At 32.8% G+C, this 16,005-nt stretch overlaps 1 protein-coding gene across 1 annotated transcript in view; it reads right to left on the bottom strand.

Moving 5' to 3' along the window:
• Positions 1-1,531: 1,531 nt before the first annotated feature.
• Positions 1,532-16,005, bottom strand: part of LOC142334343 (mitochondrial mRNA pseudouridine synthase RPUSD3-like) — a 44,056-nt gene continuing 29,582 nt past the window's right edge. Inside the window, exons 4-5 of the mRNA XM_075382313.1 lie at positions 14,519-14,797; positions 1,532-1,817 (exon numbers count right to left, since the gene is read on the bottom strand). Coding sequence (XP_075238428.1) covers positions 1,557-1,817; positions 14,519-14,797 — 540 coding nt within the window. The 3' untranslated portion in view covers positions 1,532-1,556. The remainder of the gene's footprint in view (positions 1,818-14,518; positions 14,798-16,005) is intronic.

The following is a 16,005-nucleotide window of genomic DNA, read 5'->3' as shown; positions in this document are numbered from 1 at the left end:
AAAACAATGTAACTGTTACACAATACAAAACAGGTTGGTCTACTGTAAAGCAGCATTGTTTTGTTTAATGATAATAGCTTGCTGCCTTCAGCAAAAACTCAAATGCTAGTTAATAATTTAGAAATGTCCCAGGAAATACTGTACACAATCGTGATATGATGCCTTCTGATTTTAATTTTCCCAAACTAAAAATTTTAGGTGGCAGTCATTTTGGAAGTGATGTCATATAAGCTTTTTTTTAAAGTGGCAAAACCACTTTAAAAAAAAAAATTGTAACAATAAAATATAAAAGCCAATTGCAGAATATGGTAAGTATTTAAACTTTGTAGCTAATAAGAACAGTTTTGATGTACTACCAAAGAAATAATTTTTAATTATTACTTGTTTTAAATTTATTACAGCTACATGTTTACATTCTAGGTATGCAGTGTAAAATAAAATGAATGTAAAATATTATGCAGTGTAAAATAAAATGAATGTAAAATATTAAAATGTAAGTAAAAATTACCATTATGAGTAGTATTATTCATCAAAGTTTAAAAAGCTCAAATGATGCAAATGGATTGTTGGACTGGTGATTGGTTTCTTGCTGCCTTTGTCATGGTACACTATCTTCTCCTTTGTACTTACTATTAACATTGCTAATACTACTCAAACATCAACAGGTAGAATAATGGTGCATCTATTTGTTCACACTTTCTAAACTTGACAATAAAATAAAATTTTGTTTTGGTCAAGGTATTTAAGCCATCTTATCCCATTCGTTATCAAGAATTAAATTATTTTAAAAAGAACTCTTTAAGTAGTGCTTGTGTCAATACAGTATAAATCGGCTTAATCTTCACTCAGTGAACTCTTGTTCCTGATTTTTCAAGAATTATTAGATCATCGGTGATATATAACATCTTTATTACAATTGCCATATAAAATGGGTGATGGTGCCTGATGATGCCATCAGTCCGTCTGGCATAACTACCAATTACACTGCTAGAGGCTTTGTTCAGTCTCAGTTTGAAGGGTGTTTGATCTAATGGATAACATCAACTACAATAATGCACAAGTTTATATTGGAATACACCATACTCTACTGGATAATCGGTGTGTGTAATTGCTTACTTGTAAATGCATAACAAAATTTATTATATTAAACTATTTGATATAAATCTATTTTCATTTAAGCATTATTAAATGTAAATATTTTAAAAGTAAACAATTCTGATTATATTCAATACAGAAGGATTCATCATAGAATTTCATAAGTAATTGCAGAGATAAAAACTAAGGCCTGGTTCCAATCATCTAGGTTTTAATAAACCTAGATTCCACTTCCAAGTAGCATTCAATCTGCAATACTTCATCTACTTAAAAGACTATTTATATTTTTACTGTAACACTTTATATATATATTTCTCATTCACTTTTCAAGTCTTTCAATAAGTGCTTTACAGCTTTAAGCTTACCTCTCCACTAAAGTATAATAAAAAAAAATTTAATTGAATAGGTATTTTTAAATTAAGAATTTATAAAAAAATATTCGTAATAAATTTTATTTAGTGTTATTTACATTGATTTGAGGCAGAAATTTGTTTAATCAAGGGTTTAGATTCTAATAAAGATGGCAAATTTTCTTGTAAGTGCAGTCCAAGTCTGTTTAGCGTCCAGGTGAAGTATTGTGGTGGTGGTGCAGACAGCACAAGATCTTGTGATCTCTTTGGAAATCCAATTAATTTGACTTCTGACAAATGAATCATAGTTGGAATAAATTTTTCACTGCCAGGAAGTAATTCCAATGATTTCAATAAGTTTTTATCTAGTTTCTGAAACAAAAAATAAATGTAGTAACATTTATGTAACATGAAAATGTAACATTGTCCTTGAGATTCAGCACAGCAAGGATCTCTAGTCTCTTTTAATTAAAAAACTGAAATTGGGTAACTTCAAAAGCCTTTGTTATCCAAGTGCAATATTTCTAGAAGGCATGTGGAAACTTTAAAAGAGGAAAGTTTTATGAGCATCAATAAAAACTTTATAATATTGAAAATTTGGGTTGGGGTATTCAACAAATGATCAGTGCATCACTATTTTTGATTTTGATGATATTTTCTAACTTGCCAACAAGTAAAAACAGTCATTTTTGTCACTTTTTCCATGAGCTGTAGCATTCTTATTTTACATCGTACAGAGGGTAAAAAAAGGGCTTTTTGTAGAGTAAAGATGGAACTTCATTTAGTGTTCTCAAAATTCATTTTATTACATAACCAAATTTTGTTATGTTTACTGAAGTTAGTTTACAAATTGTTTTTTCAAATTTTGGGACCAAAATAAATAATGAAGGGCTTAAGGTAACAGGCCTGTTTTTGAACTTTTACTTATAAAAAAAATGGCTGCCAAATCATAAAATTTTGATTTTTCTGTAACAGTCCAATTTTTTTGTATAACTATAAAAAACTCTTTAGTATCTAAGAGTTTTAAAGGTAAAAAACAGGTCTGTTACCCTAAGCCCTTCATTATTTATTTTCGGCCAGAAATTTTTAAACATAACTTCAGTAAACATTACAGAATTTGGGTATGTAACAAAATTAATTTTGAGTAAACTAGGATGAAGTTCCATCTTCACTCTTTCCAATAAGCTCTTTTTGACCTTTGTATGATGTAAAATAAGAATGCTGTTTTTACATGCTGGTGAGTTAGAAAAAATATTCTGTTCAAGAAAAAGTTTTTTTTTAAAATATAAAACAATATTTTTTGGCTATTACAAGGTGGGCGTTATCAAATATCATCAAAATCAAAAATAGTGATGAAGTAAAATTTTTGAAAATTTGAATTAAAATGGAATACCCTGGTTATTTTGCCCATTGCTCACCCATAAATTATGTTAAGATACTCTAATGTTCTAACCATTCTTTTTCAAAAAATGTTATTTTTAGGGTAAATAAATAATTCAAATTGTTTTCATCTAGTCTGAATCTTCCTTGCCCAAGTTTAATCAATTATGAAAATGTCTTGACCTTGGAATTAACATAAAATTGATATTTAATCAATTTGCAGCTGTTGGAATCTACTTATACAAATTTTCCCACAAAGAAATTGAGAAACCTTCAGCACATACTCTACTGGTGAAAATAATGGAAAAAGTATAGTTAGTACTATATATCGTATAGTTTTACTAGTATATGAAAGTATCCATAATCAGATGGAAATGTCCAAATTTGACAACCAGTCCAGAGCACCTAGGAGTCACTTTATGTAGAGTTTCCAGATCACCATCAAATGCTCGAAGTGGGCACTCTGTAACATGTTCTATTGTCTGCTCCTCCGCTCCACAGTCACAGTCAGCAAAAGGGCGGAAACCTCACCTCTTCTAGGTGTAACCACACCTCCCTTGACCCGTCTTAATGCAGTTCAGCCTTGACCAGGTTTGGCACAATAGTTGGAATTCCTCACCCTTTTTTGTTAGATCTTAAACCAGTTGAACATTGTTGGGTGTGCATTCATTCCAGTGTTGTCGTCACTTGGAGGCCACGTCAACAGAATTGATACTTTCTAAATCAGCTCAGGATGGTTTGCGTGACCTCAGCTGAGTTGCTGGTAGATCTTGATCTTGTAGGGCATTGTACAAGGGATAGTTCTTATGAGAAGTGATTCTCTTGAACAAGTCTACCTTAGCTGTTTTCCTCCTCAGATCTTGCAGAGCAATATTGGCCAGGACAGGCAACCACTTAATGGGAATAGATCTAACAGTACCATCGATAATCCTCATGACTTCATTGAGCGGCACATCAGTCTTTGTTGTGTGGGCGCTGTTTTTCCCACACAGGGATGCAATATTCACCAGCCGAATACACAAGAGAAAGTGCCGTTCAGCGTAGAGTATTGGCATCAGGAACCCAACTGCTTCCGGTAATCTTGCCGGAAGTGAAAAGTATTCACTTTTGAGCCAAGTTTTTTTAGATAACCTGATGCACTGTTGTTTGAATGTCAAGGACCGACCCAGAATGATTCCCAGATATACTTCGATTCCATCTAAAGTCACTTGTAGCTTCCTTAGGGCTTGTTTATTATTTAGATGGAATGCAGTAACCTCAGTCTTATTTGGATTAGGCTGAAGTCTCCATTTATGGAAGTTATCACTCAATTTTGTCGGATCATCTATCAGCACACTCCTACAGTGCATAAGATTCTTACTCTGGAAAAGCAATGCTATATCGTCCGTATACTGGATTTTCATGGAGTCATTGTCTGGCATGTCATGGATATACGAACTTAACAGAACTGATACCTGAAGTAGGCCATTATTAAGAGTTCTCCATCTATTAGCCTGTCCATTCAGGGATACTTTTAAAGCGCCTGTCACAAACCATGTTGCTCACTAGAAATGCCAGACTTTGACATGGGATGACCTCAATAAACTTCGACATCAATTCCTCTCTCCACACAGTGTTATAAGCTGCCGTAAGATCCACAAAAACTGCAGCTGATTTGAGAACTCGCTGAAATCCAGCCTCCATTAGAGTTGTCAAAGTTAAGACCTGTCGCAGTGGCTCCGATACTTCCTAAGCCATCCTGCTGGACAGGGGTAATTTGATCAATGGCCTTTTGAATTCGATTTAGAATAAGTCTTTCTAGTAGAGTACAGGTCATGCTGAGTAGTGATACTGGTCGCTAGTGAGAAGCATCAGTTCCGTCTTTGCCTGGTTTCAGGATGCCAATTACCTTAGTCTGTTTGGAAAGCTTCGACAATTTTCTAGTTCTCAGAATCTCATTGAAGAATTCAATGGCCACAGTCTAGTTTTAGGTCCAATGGCCTTAATAAACTCCAGATATACGCCATCAAAGCCTACAGCTTTATTTACCTTCAGCATATTCAAGGCTATATCATGCTCCTCAATGCAAAGTCCTGTGAGTAGTCTGGATGCAGTTTCAGATGGGACCTCTTTATGTACAAACCTTTTTTCACGGTTCGTGTGTGTGCCTTGTCTATTTTAGCTTTCAAAATTTTCATTAGTCTGGATCAACATCATTGGCATTCACATGTGTGACTGTACTTGACTTCCTTGGATCTGTACCAAGTTTCCTTAATAGGTCCCAGGCCTTCTGAATAGAATGCGTAAAGTCGAGTCCTGCCATTGTTTTATGCCATTTTTCTCTCCTGTTCTTATTGAGAGGTCTCAAGAGGTCATCAGCTGTTGTGTCATTGTGAGATTCCTGATGCTCAGCATATAACTTATCGCACTCTTGAGACCATCCAGGGATGTACTCTTTCTGAAACCCACATGAAATAACCTCCTGGCATTAACTTTACTTGGATTCACAAATTGCTCATAAGTGGATGGAATTGGGAGAATCCAGTGAATAGTATTATCAAGACCCCTCTGAAACAGTTCCCAGTTTGCAAGCTGAAAATTCCATCGAGGTTGAGGGATGGAGTTGACTAATGAAATTTCATTAGTACCATAATGAATTGTGACTGGCCTATGCTGGCTGCATGGGAAAGTCCCGATGACCTTTCGTTGTTTCATGTCGTTATGTCCAGATGTAGATATGATGTACAAATCAGGAGAATAATCCTTCAGTCATCGACCAAATCGGAACATTCCTGGATTTTTAACGTTGTACACAAGCTGGAGATTGTACATATCCATCCATTCATTTAGAATAGCTCCACTGCTGTCCTCTCCCTAATGAAATTACGATTAAGAACCTTACAGGTGGATTTGGCAAACTGACTTGTGGAAGTTTGTAAATATTTACAACAGTGGTGCCGGCAAACCTCCACAGCCAAAACAAAGACATACACTGTTCTGTCTTGATAAAGTACTTTGTAATTGTTGAGATGGGACCTGATATATGTCGCAATGCCATATTGTTCATCATTTATGGCCCCAACCAGAACATATCTATATAATCTTCCCCTTCTGTAAAGATGTACATCATCCTTGGTGTGAGTGTCCTGTATTGCCACAATATCCACAGCATTCTGCAGCATCAGGCATGAGAGATATTGACTTTTAGCCGATGAAATCAATTCAATGTTAAAGCGACATATCCGTAAGTTGTTACCAATGAGGATTGATGAATGCTCTGTACTTGGTTGGTCCTAAAAAGGACCATTCACATAGATAAATCCTCCTGCATACTTGTTGCTGTGTAGTAGCACCTTCGTGGAAGAATCAGCCGGTACTAGAATATCCAGGAATTGCCCGATTTCAGTAACCAATCTTCGGGGAGGCTCCTTCCTGAGGCTAATGATTTTGAAAGTGGAACATATTTTGAAAAATAGTTCAAATGTTTGCAATAAATTCTACTTTTATTAATTTAGGGGGCCAGGGGCAGAGGCCTGGTTTAAATATCATTACATATGATAGATAACAAGTTTCGTTACCACCAAGGTGTGAACTTGCCCTCCTACATGACTTAATTTTATTGATAACAGAACATGTTTTTTAAAAAAAGTTATCACCAAGATAAAATTTTTTATAATTTTAAGAGCTGGTATGTAATAGCTCATGGGAGGGAGCAAGAGCATCAGTATCTCTTGGACATCATTGTGAAAAACAGTTTTTATATAGTAATTTAATTCTTGATAATGTAGGGGGGCAGCATTGCCAATCAAAGTATAAGAAGGTATGAACTTCTTTTTCTATACGATTATTCATTTTTCTTATTATTACACTTTTGAAAAATGAAGTTTGAATATTGCAATATTTCAATTTTTGTGCCTGGTGGAGGATAGACCCATATAATTTTTTTATGAGAATAGATCAATAGTTTCCAAGGGAGGCGATGAGAAGTTTGTGCAGTTTAGTTGTTCAATAAGTTTTACAATATAAATAATAATCAGTTTAAAATTAAGTCAAGAAATTGAGATCATTAAAATTTCAACATTATTAACATTAAAGTAAATAATTTTCAAAACTTGCTTCATACTTTTTAGTCATATGTTAATCAAATTATTATCGTACAGTGTAAGAGTTTAATTAGTAGGTTTTAATTTGGATTTCAAAAGATAACAGAATATATTGAAATTTTCTAATATATTTATAAAATATCAAACATTTACTGTACATATATATATATATATATACACACACAATTATATATGAGTGATGACAAAATGTTGTCAAATTTAAAACCATAAAAACTCCCATACAAATTTTTTGTCATTTTTTAACGTCAAATGGCTATCGGATTTTTCATCTGCGACCCCAAAAATCCTGCATAGCCATTTTGCAGATTTGGAATTTTTTTACACACACACCCTTAATTTAGCTCTGTACAAGGAAGGATGTTTTCAAAAGTAATGATGGAATACTGTATTTTCATCCGACCTTAGTAACTGTGCAAAATTTCATCGATTGGCAGCGTCAGGAAGTATTATGTTACATTAAGGATGCAAGATTTGAGGACAAACATGAAAAAAAAACATTGAGAGTTAAAGAAAAGTAAGTACAAAAGAGCAAGAGGAAAAAACACTTGTAGTGTAGAAAAATAAATAAAGTAAACTTTTTTTGGCTGTGTTTACATTAGGTTTCAAATTTTCTAAAAGTTTTGTATTTGTAAATAATCCATATTTATTAGTCAGGTAGTAAAGCTATTTTACTACTAACCTAAAAAAAACTTGTTTTTCGACACCAAATTTAGTGTTTTATACCAGGTGTCATAGATACAGTTCTGGGACCTGTTTTATTGTATTTCCCAGCACAAATTATATAAGAAACCACCAACTTTCCTCCTTAATTTGTTTCCCAAAAATTATAGAGGGCTTCTTTTTATTAGAAGAGCTAAAATCTGGGTGAAATCTTTTGCCAGTATGTAACTCAAAAACAAAGCGTCTCCAGACCTATGTTTATATGAACTATTTCGTTATTTTCACCAGTAGAACATGTCCTTAAAGTTTCTCCAATTCTTTGTGGGACACCTGTATAAAATTAAATTTTGGGTGTATATTCTCAACTTGGGTCTTTTATCACAGTTTTAAAGAACAATCTAATAGGAAGTAACCCAGTATCAGTATCATATACGGTACAATTTTTCTGTTATTTTTTTGTACCAATAGCATAAAAAGTTTTAATAAATTTTTGCACAAAAACATTACTGAAACATTCTTTCAATATGAAATATTTATGGGAGAGTATTCTTCCATCTGAACAATTTTCACCACATAATATTGCTAATAATAAACTTATAAAAATTCTATTTGTTCTCGTACATTTTACTGAGAAGAATATTTACCAGGTCTATAAGTGATAGTATATGACCACTGCCTGGGTGAAACATGGGCACTGGTTGTATACGGGTTTGGATAGAATACTCTCACTCTTCTTATCCAAGTTCTAGGTGTGAATGTTGATCAGGTTCACCACTTTTAAAATGCTACCAAAATGTTCATACCATATTCACATGCACATTTTTATCCTTACAAGGTAAATTAATCATCAAAAACTTTAAAAAATACGCTTCAGAAAACAAACTCATTTGTTCACAAATGAGACTTGTAAACAAGTGCACATGTAAAGACTAACTGAAAAATGATGTTTTATCACACCAAGTGTTTTGGTTGATTTTAATTTACTTATATGATCTACTATTTAAGCAAATACTTCACTTAAAATGCTCTTATATTAGTACATTCTGTACCCTAACAACTTAGGCAAGATTTTTTCTCTTCTCTTTTATTTTTTAAACCATTTCCTGGTGACTTGTGTACTGTGTAGGGTTAGTCAAGTGTTACTAAAACTAGATTATTATTGGAGGGGGAAAGAAGTTTTAATTAATGATAAACCTGGCTTGCCCAGATAATATATGTATGTAATAAAATAAAAAATAAACTATCACTTTCTTTCTAAAGTGTTCCAATTAATCCTCTTCATACTTGAAAGAAATGTTACTAATAATTATAATGTAATATATAAGATAACAACAGTTGACAGAATGTCAATTTTCATTCTAATATTATACGGTCAAACCTTTATGTAATGAAATCTGAAATCCTGGAAAAATATTGTTAAGTTAGGTTTTCATTACATAGACGTAACAAGAATTCCCAGTCTAATTTTTTTACGAATGTCTTATCCCGTTTTATGATGAATTAAAAAATTAAGTACAGTTTTTTTTTCTTAATAGCGCTATAGAAAAAAAAGTAAATGTGTTTTTTTATGACATGCATTACATTTTAATCTAATACATAATATGTACTGTATGAAAATTATGTATCTCAGATAAGGACTTATCTCATACTTAAGAATGGATGTAGGCTATACTTAAAAAAGCTTGTTGTACTCAGTTGTAAGTTAACATACTGTATTTTTATTTTTAGCACATAATTATTTCAAAACTATAACAAAAAATGAATACACTAACTTTTGGCAAGCCAAAAATCCCTTTTGGCATGCTGGGAGGTGGAGGGAGATTTCAGTGGTGCTAGGTAGGGAATATAAAAGATTTCCACCTTAAAGTTAAGAAGAACTTCAAATTTACTCAATATGACAATGATTGCATGTGAAAAAAGTTTCACATTTATAGCACATGACAAGCCCCATATTCTTTCAATTCCAGCAACATTTTATCATCTCTTGCTGTAAGGGTTGGTCATATCAAAATTGTTTCAGATAAAAGTTTTAGGTAGTGTAGGGACTAACAACCACTTTAAACTGATCGATACTGTGCCTATTAAGGGAGGTATTTTTTTTTTTTGTCTTCGAAACCCCAATTTTTCCACCCTCTGTGCAAATGGTTGGTGATATCAGAAAGCTTTATTTAGATTAAGTTTTTGGCCCTTATCCAAAGAATAGTAGGAACTTTAAACAAATTTTATATTTTACTTAATAAGACAGTTATAGTGATATTTTGATTTTTCGAAAAAGCCCGCTCATTTCTACCCCCATGGTCCGATTAACGAACTTAACAGAGATTTTGGGTTGTTATATTTTATGTATCAGTTTGAAAGTGACTGGCGCAAAAAAACAAAAAAAAAAAAATATATATATATATATATACAGTCATTCACGGGAACCGGATGTTTTAGAAGTGGGTTGTACACGGGCGTTCGTGGTGGGAGGGGCACGTGGCTGACGTTTCCTTTGTTCATAGCATTTACATTTTAATCGTTGAGATGGAGCCGTGGACGCTAGACCAACACCTGTACGCGTAAGACAGTTTTGTGCGAAATTACGAATCCGTAACTGCTGTTACGGCGAGATTTCCGCCGTCAGTTTAATATCCATCGTAATTCAAGTGTCCCTTCTCGTAACATAATATTGCGATGGGTAAACAACCTTCGAACAAGTGGTTCAATATTGAAGAAAAAACCACCGGGTCCCCGACGAACTGCTAGCACTCCGGAGAACATCGAACGAGTAAGGGAAGCCATTGTCTGAAGCCCACGCCGCTCTATTCAGAGGCATTCAGCAGCGCTTCAAATGAGCATAAGTACGGTAAGACGAATTCTGCATACAGACCTGCATTTCCATCCTTACAAGATAGCCGTCGTGCAGCAGTTAAACGAGCAAGATTTCACGCAGCGATTACAATTTTGTCGACAAATGCTTACCATTTTTGAAGAAAATGAAAATTTGTTATTGTTAATGAGTGACGAAGCCCATTTTCATCTGAATGGCTTCGTCAACAAACAGAATTGCCGGTATTGGGCAGAAAGAAACCCACATCAGCTTCACGAGAGACCACTTCATAGCCCAAAGGTGACTGTCTGGTTTGCAATAGGAAAGGTCGGTCGGTGTTATTGGACCATATTTTTTTGAAGAAAATTACGCTGCCGTAACTGTAACAGATGATCGTTACATTGCGATGTTGAATACGTTTTTCATTCCTGAGTTACGAAACCGGGGAATCGATTTTCAAAATGTGTTATTCCAGCAGGATGGAGCTACAGCGCACACAGCGAGGGCAACGATGGCTGTTCTCCGTAACTTGTTTCCGGGACGGATCGTTTCCAGATTCGGCGACATTCCTTGGCCCTCTAAGTCCCCCGAATTGAGTAGTTGTGATTTTTTTCTGTGGGGGTTTCTGAAATCGCGTGTGTACGGCAATAAACCCCGTACAATGGAGGACCTAAAGATCACAATTCGTCATCACGTCACCCAGATTAATGTAGACATGCTGCAAAGAATTGAGGCCAGTTACCGTGAAAGGCTACAACAATGTATTGCCCAAAATGGACATAACTTGCCGGACATAATTTTTCGTTCATGAGTAAGTAACAAATGCTTTGATTTAACAAGTGTTTCAGTACCAATAAAGTAAATATTCAATTTTTTATGATTATTTTAAAAACATCCGGTTCCCGTGAATGACCCTGTATAAACTTTTAAACTGACGGTAGTTTTGGGGGTCTGGGAAATGTGAAACATTTAATTCAACACGTATATGTTAAAATTTTCCAGATATTGAATCATGGTACCCATTAAAATAGGTAGGTTTCTTATGAAATCTACCTAAAAACACTAATCCTAATGCATTCTTTATTTTTTGATAGATATTAATAGGTAATGTTTACAGTATATAATTTTTAATACAGTATTAATTTATTATTTGAAAATGTGAGTAATTTTCTGTGTTTAAATAAGGTACAGCATTAAAAAAATTTTTCACATTTATTTAAATACTTAAAAATACTGTTAGGTACTTCATCCTTGAGCTGTCAAAGCCTAATTGTTTTAAATGACTATAACCTCGTTGTCGGTAGGTTTTCTCTCCTCCTGCTGGTCTTTGGAATTTTCATCTTCTTCTGCCAGTTCGGAGGACTTACTAAACTATGAAGTATGTCATCATTGTCCCGAAAATCAGAAACAGTAACCTGTTCATCAGCAATGAATGAAATCTTCCAGTGTAACAACATTTCTGACATTTTCAATTGTTTGGAGGAAATTCCAGTAACTTTTTAACAGCACTAGTGTCATATCATATTCTTCATTCCATTCTGTTGTGGTGATCCTGAAATCCACTTTTCAAAAACAATGTAATATTGTTTCATCGTTAACATCGTTGGTCCATACTTTTGATAATTCAGAAATGCACTCCTGGAGGTCAACAATATTAACAGGGACAGTCTTGTTCTCTTTTTCGGTAGTGCAATTTAAGATTTTTAATTACCTCCTGATGTTAAGTTTGGTGAGAAAAATACGAATTTTACATTATTTCATACAGAATCAATGTCTTGAGGATGTGCCATACGATTACCAATAGAAGGTACAATTTTTATTTTTTTGTCTGGTAATCACTTTGTCCAGCTTTTTCACCCATCTGTAAAAATTTCGGTAGCCATCCATGCCCTTTTGTTAAATGTGTAGTCTACCTCTAGAGATTCAAATCCTCGAAAACGAGTTATTTTGTTTTATGTAATTCTATTTATGTCTATATACTGTAGATAATGTCTTGTTTAGATAAATGAATAAAAGTTTGCATAGTAATTTTAGTGCTCTGCATTAATGAATTTCAGAAAATTCCTCTACTTTAATATATAAGCAAACAGTAACTGCAGAACACGTATTTAAATCTTTTGTTAGAATTTTATTGTTAATGGGTTATAGTAGAGTCTTGGGGATTTTCACTTTACCAGTTCAATAAACATAATCTGTCATGCCTGACTGTCAAGAGTACTTTTTGTTTGTCTACAGGCACAATTTAAATACATAAATCAACAGAATAACTACCTTAAACTCAGAGAAGTCCAAAATACTAAATTTAATATTATTTTTAAACAAACATTTTGTAAAAATTACTGTGTTACTACATACTGTATTATGTTAATACAGTATGTTATAACTTCATTATATGTAGTTTATTTAAATACATAATATTATACGTAGTTTTATTTAAATGTCACTGTGCAGTAAAAGAATTTGTAAATCGAGGTTTTTGTAATATTGAGGTTTGTTATATAGAGGTTCGACTGTACTATTGAAGATTAATATTTGTGGGTTTTATGTCATACAGGATGATTCGAAGTGAATAAATACACTTTAAAATAAAAATTGTACAATTCATACTGTATTGAAATTTTTTAATTTACTAGAAAACTTAAGGAGCTGGAAGTTTATTTAACCCAAAAAACACATTCATAAAACAATATTTTAATACTTCATCAAGATGTGTTAAGCATCCTTAAGACGTTTTTTTTTTTTTATAACACTGAACAATACAATAATTAGCCAATAGAAAAATGTCAGCAGCATTCAGTGATCTGCACCAGCATCCTTAACTTCAGTGATCTACAGGAACTGGTTCAATGAACATAGTTGGGATATTACAGTATTTCATACCCTTACATTTCCAGTATGTTATTCCCTGAGAAGTGGAACTATCAAATTTTAAGAAATGTTTCAAATCAACTATTTTTACTTTAAAGTGTTATCGAGACATACCCATGTTTCATCATCAGTAACAATAATTTCAAAAAATTATTTCCTTTGCCTTCATAGGCCGCAAATGCTCTAAGGTTACTCCCATCTATTAGCTCTTTTGCGACTCTTCTTGAAAACAACTTTTTTGTATTGCAAGTGTTCAATCATTATTTCCAGCAAGAAAGGTCTTGAAAAGTCAAAACTATAAAAATTTGTAGGGGCAAATCAGAAATTGTGAATTAACCATTAGAATGAATCTTCTCTTCAACATAATGTAGCAAATTTATTGACAAGACTATGGGTAGGCAACACTATGCTCTTTATCATGAACATTCTCCCTCCCCTCATTAAATATCTGCTTTCTCACTATGCCTTCACTAATCAGATTCTATCTGTAAATTTCACAAATATAAAGGTTAATTTTATGTGGTTGAATATTTATTGCATTCAAAAACTTCATTACCATTTTCCACAACTGGCAGGGTAAATTGTTCCCATTGATGCATTGTGAACTGCAATATGAACATAAGTAATAGAATGTTTGAACTGCTTCATTCTTGATTAGAAGGAAGTAACTGACATCTGAGACCTGACATTGCTATTGCTTAGTGCATAGGAATGCATTTAAACAATATCTTCTGGACAAGTTTCATATGCTATCTAAATAAACTTCTATAAGAATGAGCAAAGAATAAATAACTATTCAGATTCATAAACATTTTTATGACAGAACAAAGTTAACAGCATAAGTAATTTTCAGTCAACTAAAATATACAATTAACTAGTATATTTTTAATACACGTATAATATGTAAAATAATACATATATATGTCTAATATGTAAAATAATAAGCAACAACATTTCTAATTTATACTTATGCTTTAACTTTACATAATTTTTTTACCTTAATAATAAACAAAAAAGGAAACACAATTGATGGACCGAAGAAAAGAAAGAAAAGTTAGGGAAAAGAATTTTGGAAAAGAAGAAAGTAAAAACTTTGCAAATGTAATCCTTAGGAGGTGTGATCGCAAGAAAAGGGGAGTTCTTTTTAATAAAGTTGTAACATTTTTTTTGAGTTGTTTGTTCTCAGTGATAAGTGTAATAATTATGAATTACTGTCTTCAATGAAAACTAGTGGAAATTTGTTATATTTATACCTGAGGTTGAAGAGTACTTGGATTCCAGTGATCAACAGGAACAGCCATACCCATAATTTTCTTCACTCTTGAGGCAAATATATGATCTCCAATAGCAGGTGACAATAAGTATGTAGCAAGAAATAATCTAACAAAATGCCATTTTTTCTGATTTGTAACTAAATTCAGTAAAGCTGCTGATTGATTTTCATTGGTACTTAATAAATGAGACTCCACTGATGCTACTTTTACTCTGCTTTTTAATACAGATGCATGGGAGTATTTCTTTGTTAAATAAGCCTGAAAAAAGTAAAAAATAATTTTATAAAATAAAAGATTGTCTAGTCTAAAAAAATTTTCATAAAAATCTTTTAATGTTAACTTTGCTCATTTTTAGGAACTTATTAAATAAATTTTATTAGCAAACTTTTTACTTCCAAGACTAGATTTTTCCAAGAAACTTAGATTTTCCTCTTCATTAAAATAATTGAGATTGACTGCTTTCATATTAATGGTAAATCCTGTAGAATGAGACAACTGCCAGTCACAGAAAGGTTCCTACATTACAACAGTTAGTTTTATCCAGAAAAGGTTGACATACAAAGAAATAAAGCAATTTGAACTTGCAGAGAAATTATTGACATGTTGTGGAGGGGTATAACTGGATCAAAGTCCAGATATTACATTAGAGAAAAGACAATTTCTAAAATCTAGATATTGCCTAAGACTGACTTAGACAATGTAAAATCATCACTTAATAATCAATTTCAGTTCATAAAAGAGATTGAGTTTAGATAAATTTCTTTAAAAGACAGAAAATAACATACTATTTGGCAAACAATACAGTGCACTCTTTTTTTTTATAAATAAAGAATTGTTTAACTAACACGGTAGGCAGTTAGTTTGGCTTTCATTGTTAAGGCAAACATAACAACTGTTGACAACAGAATTCACTATAATATCACTCATGGTTGACAACATAAAAACTCAACTGTTGTATGTCTTTCAGGTTACTGTTTCCCATAACTCCCAATAAATGAGATAAATAAATAAGTGGTAAACTTAATATATATTCAGGGAGGAAGAAAAAATGTATGCCTGTTTAGGAATAATATAAAATAAAGGCCATTATAAATTATGTACAATTTTATGTTAAGATAATAATTTTGAAAAAAGCAAGTGAGCCAGTGATTAGGATAATAGTCATGTCATGAAGAAAGTGAAATAAACCAAACATATAAAGTCGTATGAAGTTCTGAGAACAATCAGGTGTGACAATGACCTTATCAAACTTGGTGACTTAAATGCTTCAGTTGGAGTAGAGTACTTTTAGAAAGGGAAATAACTTCTTGTTACAAACATTATATTTTAACAGCATAAGAGAAAATGTACCCGAAACAAAGCAAGATAACCAACTGATTCTATAATTTCAAAAGATTACTTTTACCAAGTAATGCAATAAAAGTTACTCAGGTAATGATATACTAGGTGATCATAACTAGTCATGT

Source organism: Lycorma delicatula, chromosome 1 (assembly GCF_047948215.1).
Source record: "Lycorma delicatula isolate Av1 chromosome 1, ASM4794821v1, whole genome shotgun sequence".
Classification (NCBI taxonomy): domain Eukaryota; kingdom Metazoa; phylum Arthropoda; class Insecta; order Hemiptera; family Fulgoridae; genus Lycorma; species Lycorma delicatula.
Note: the sequence above shows the minus strand (reverse complement) of the source record. Positions and strands in the feature narration are given on the sequence as shown.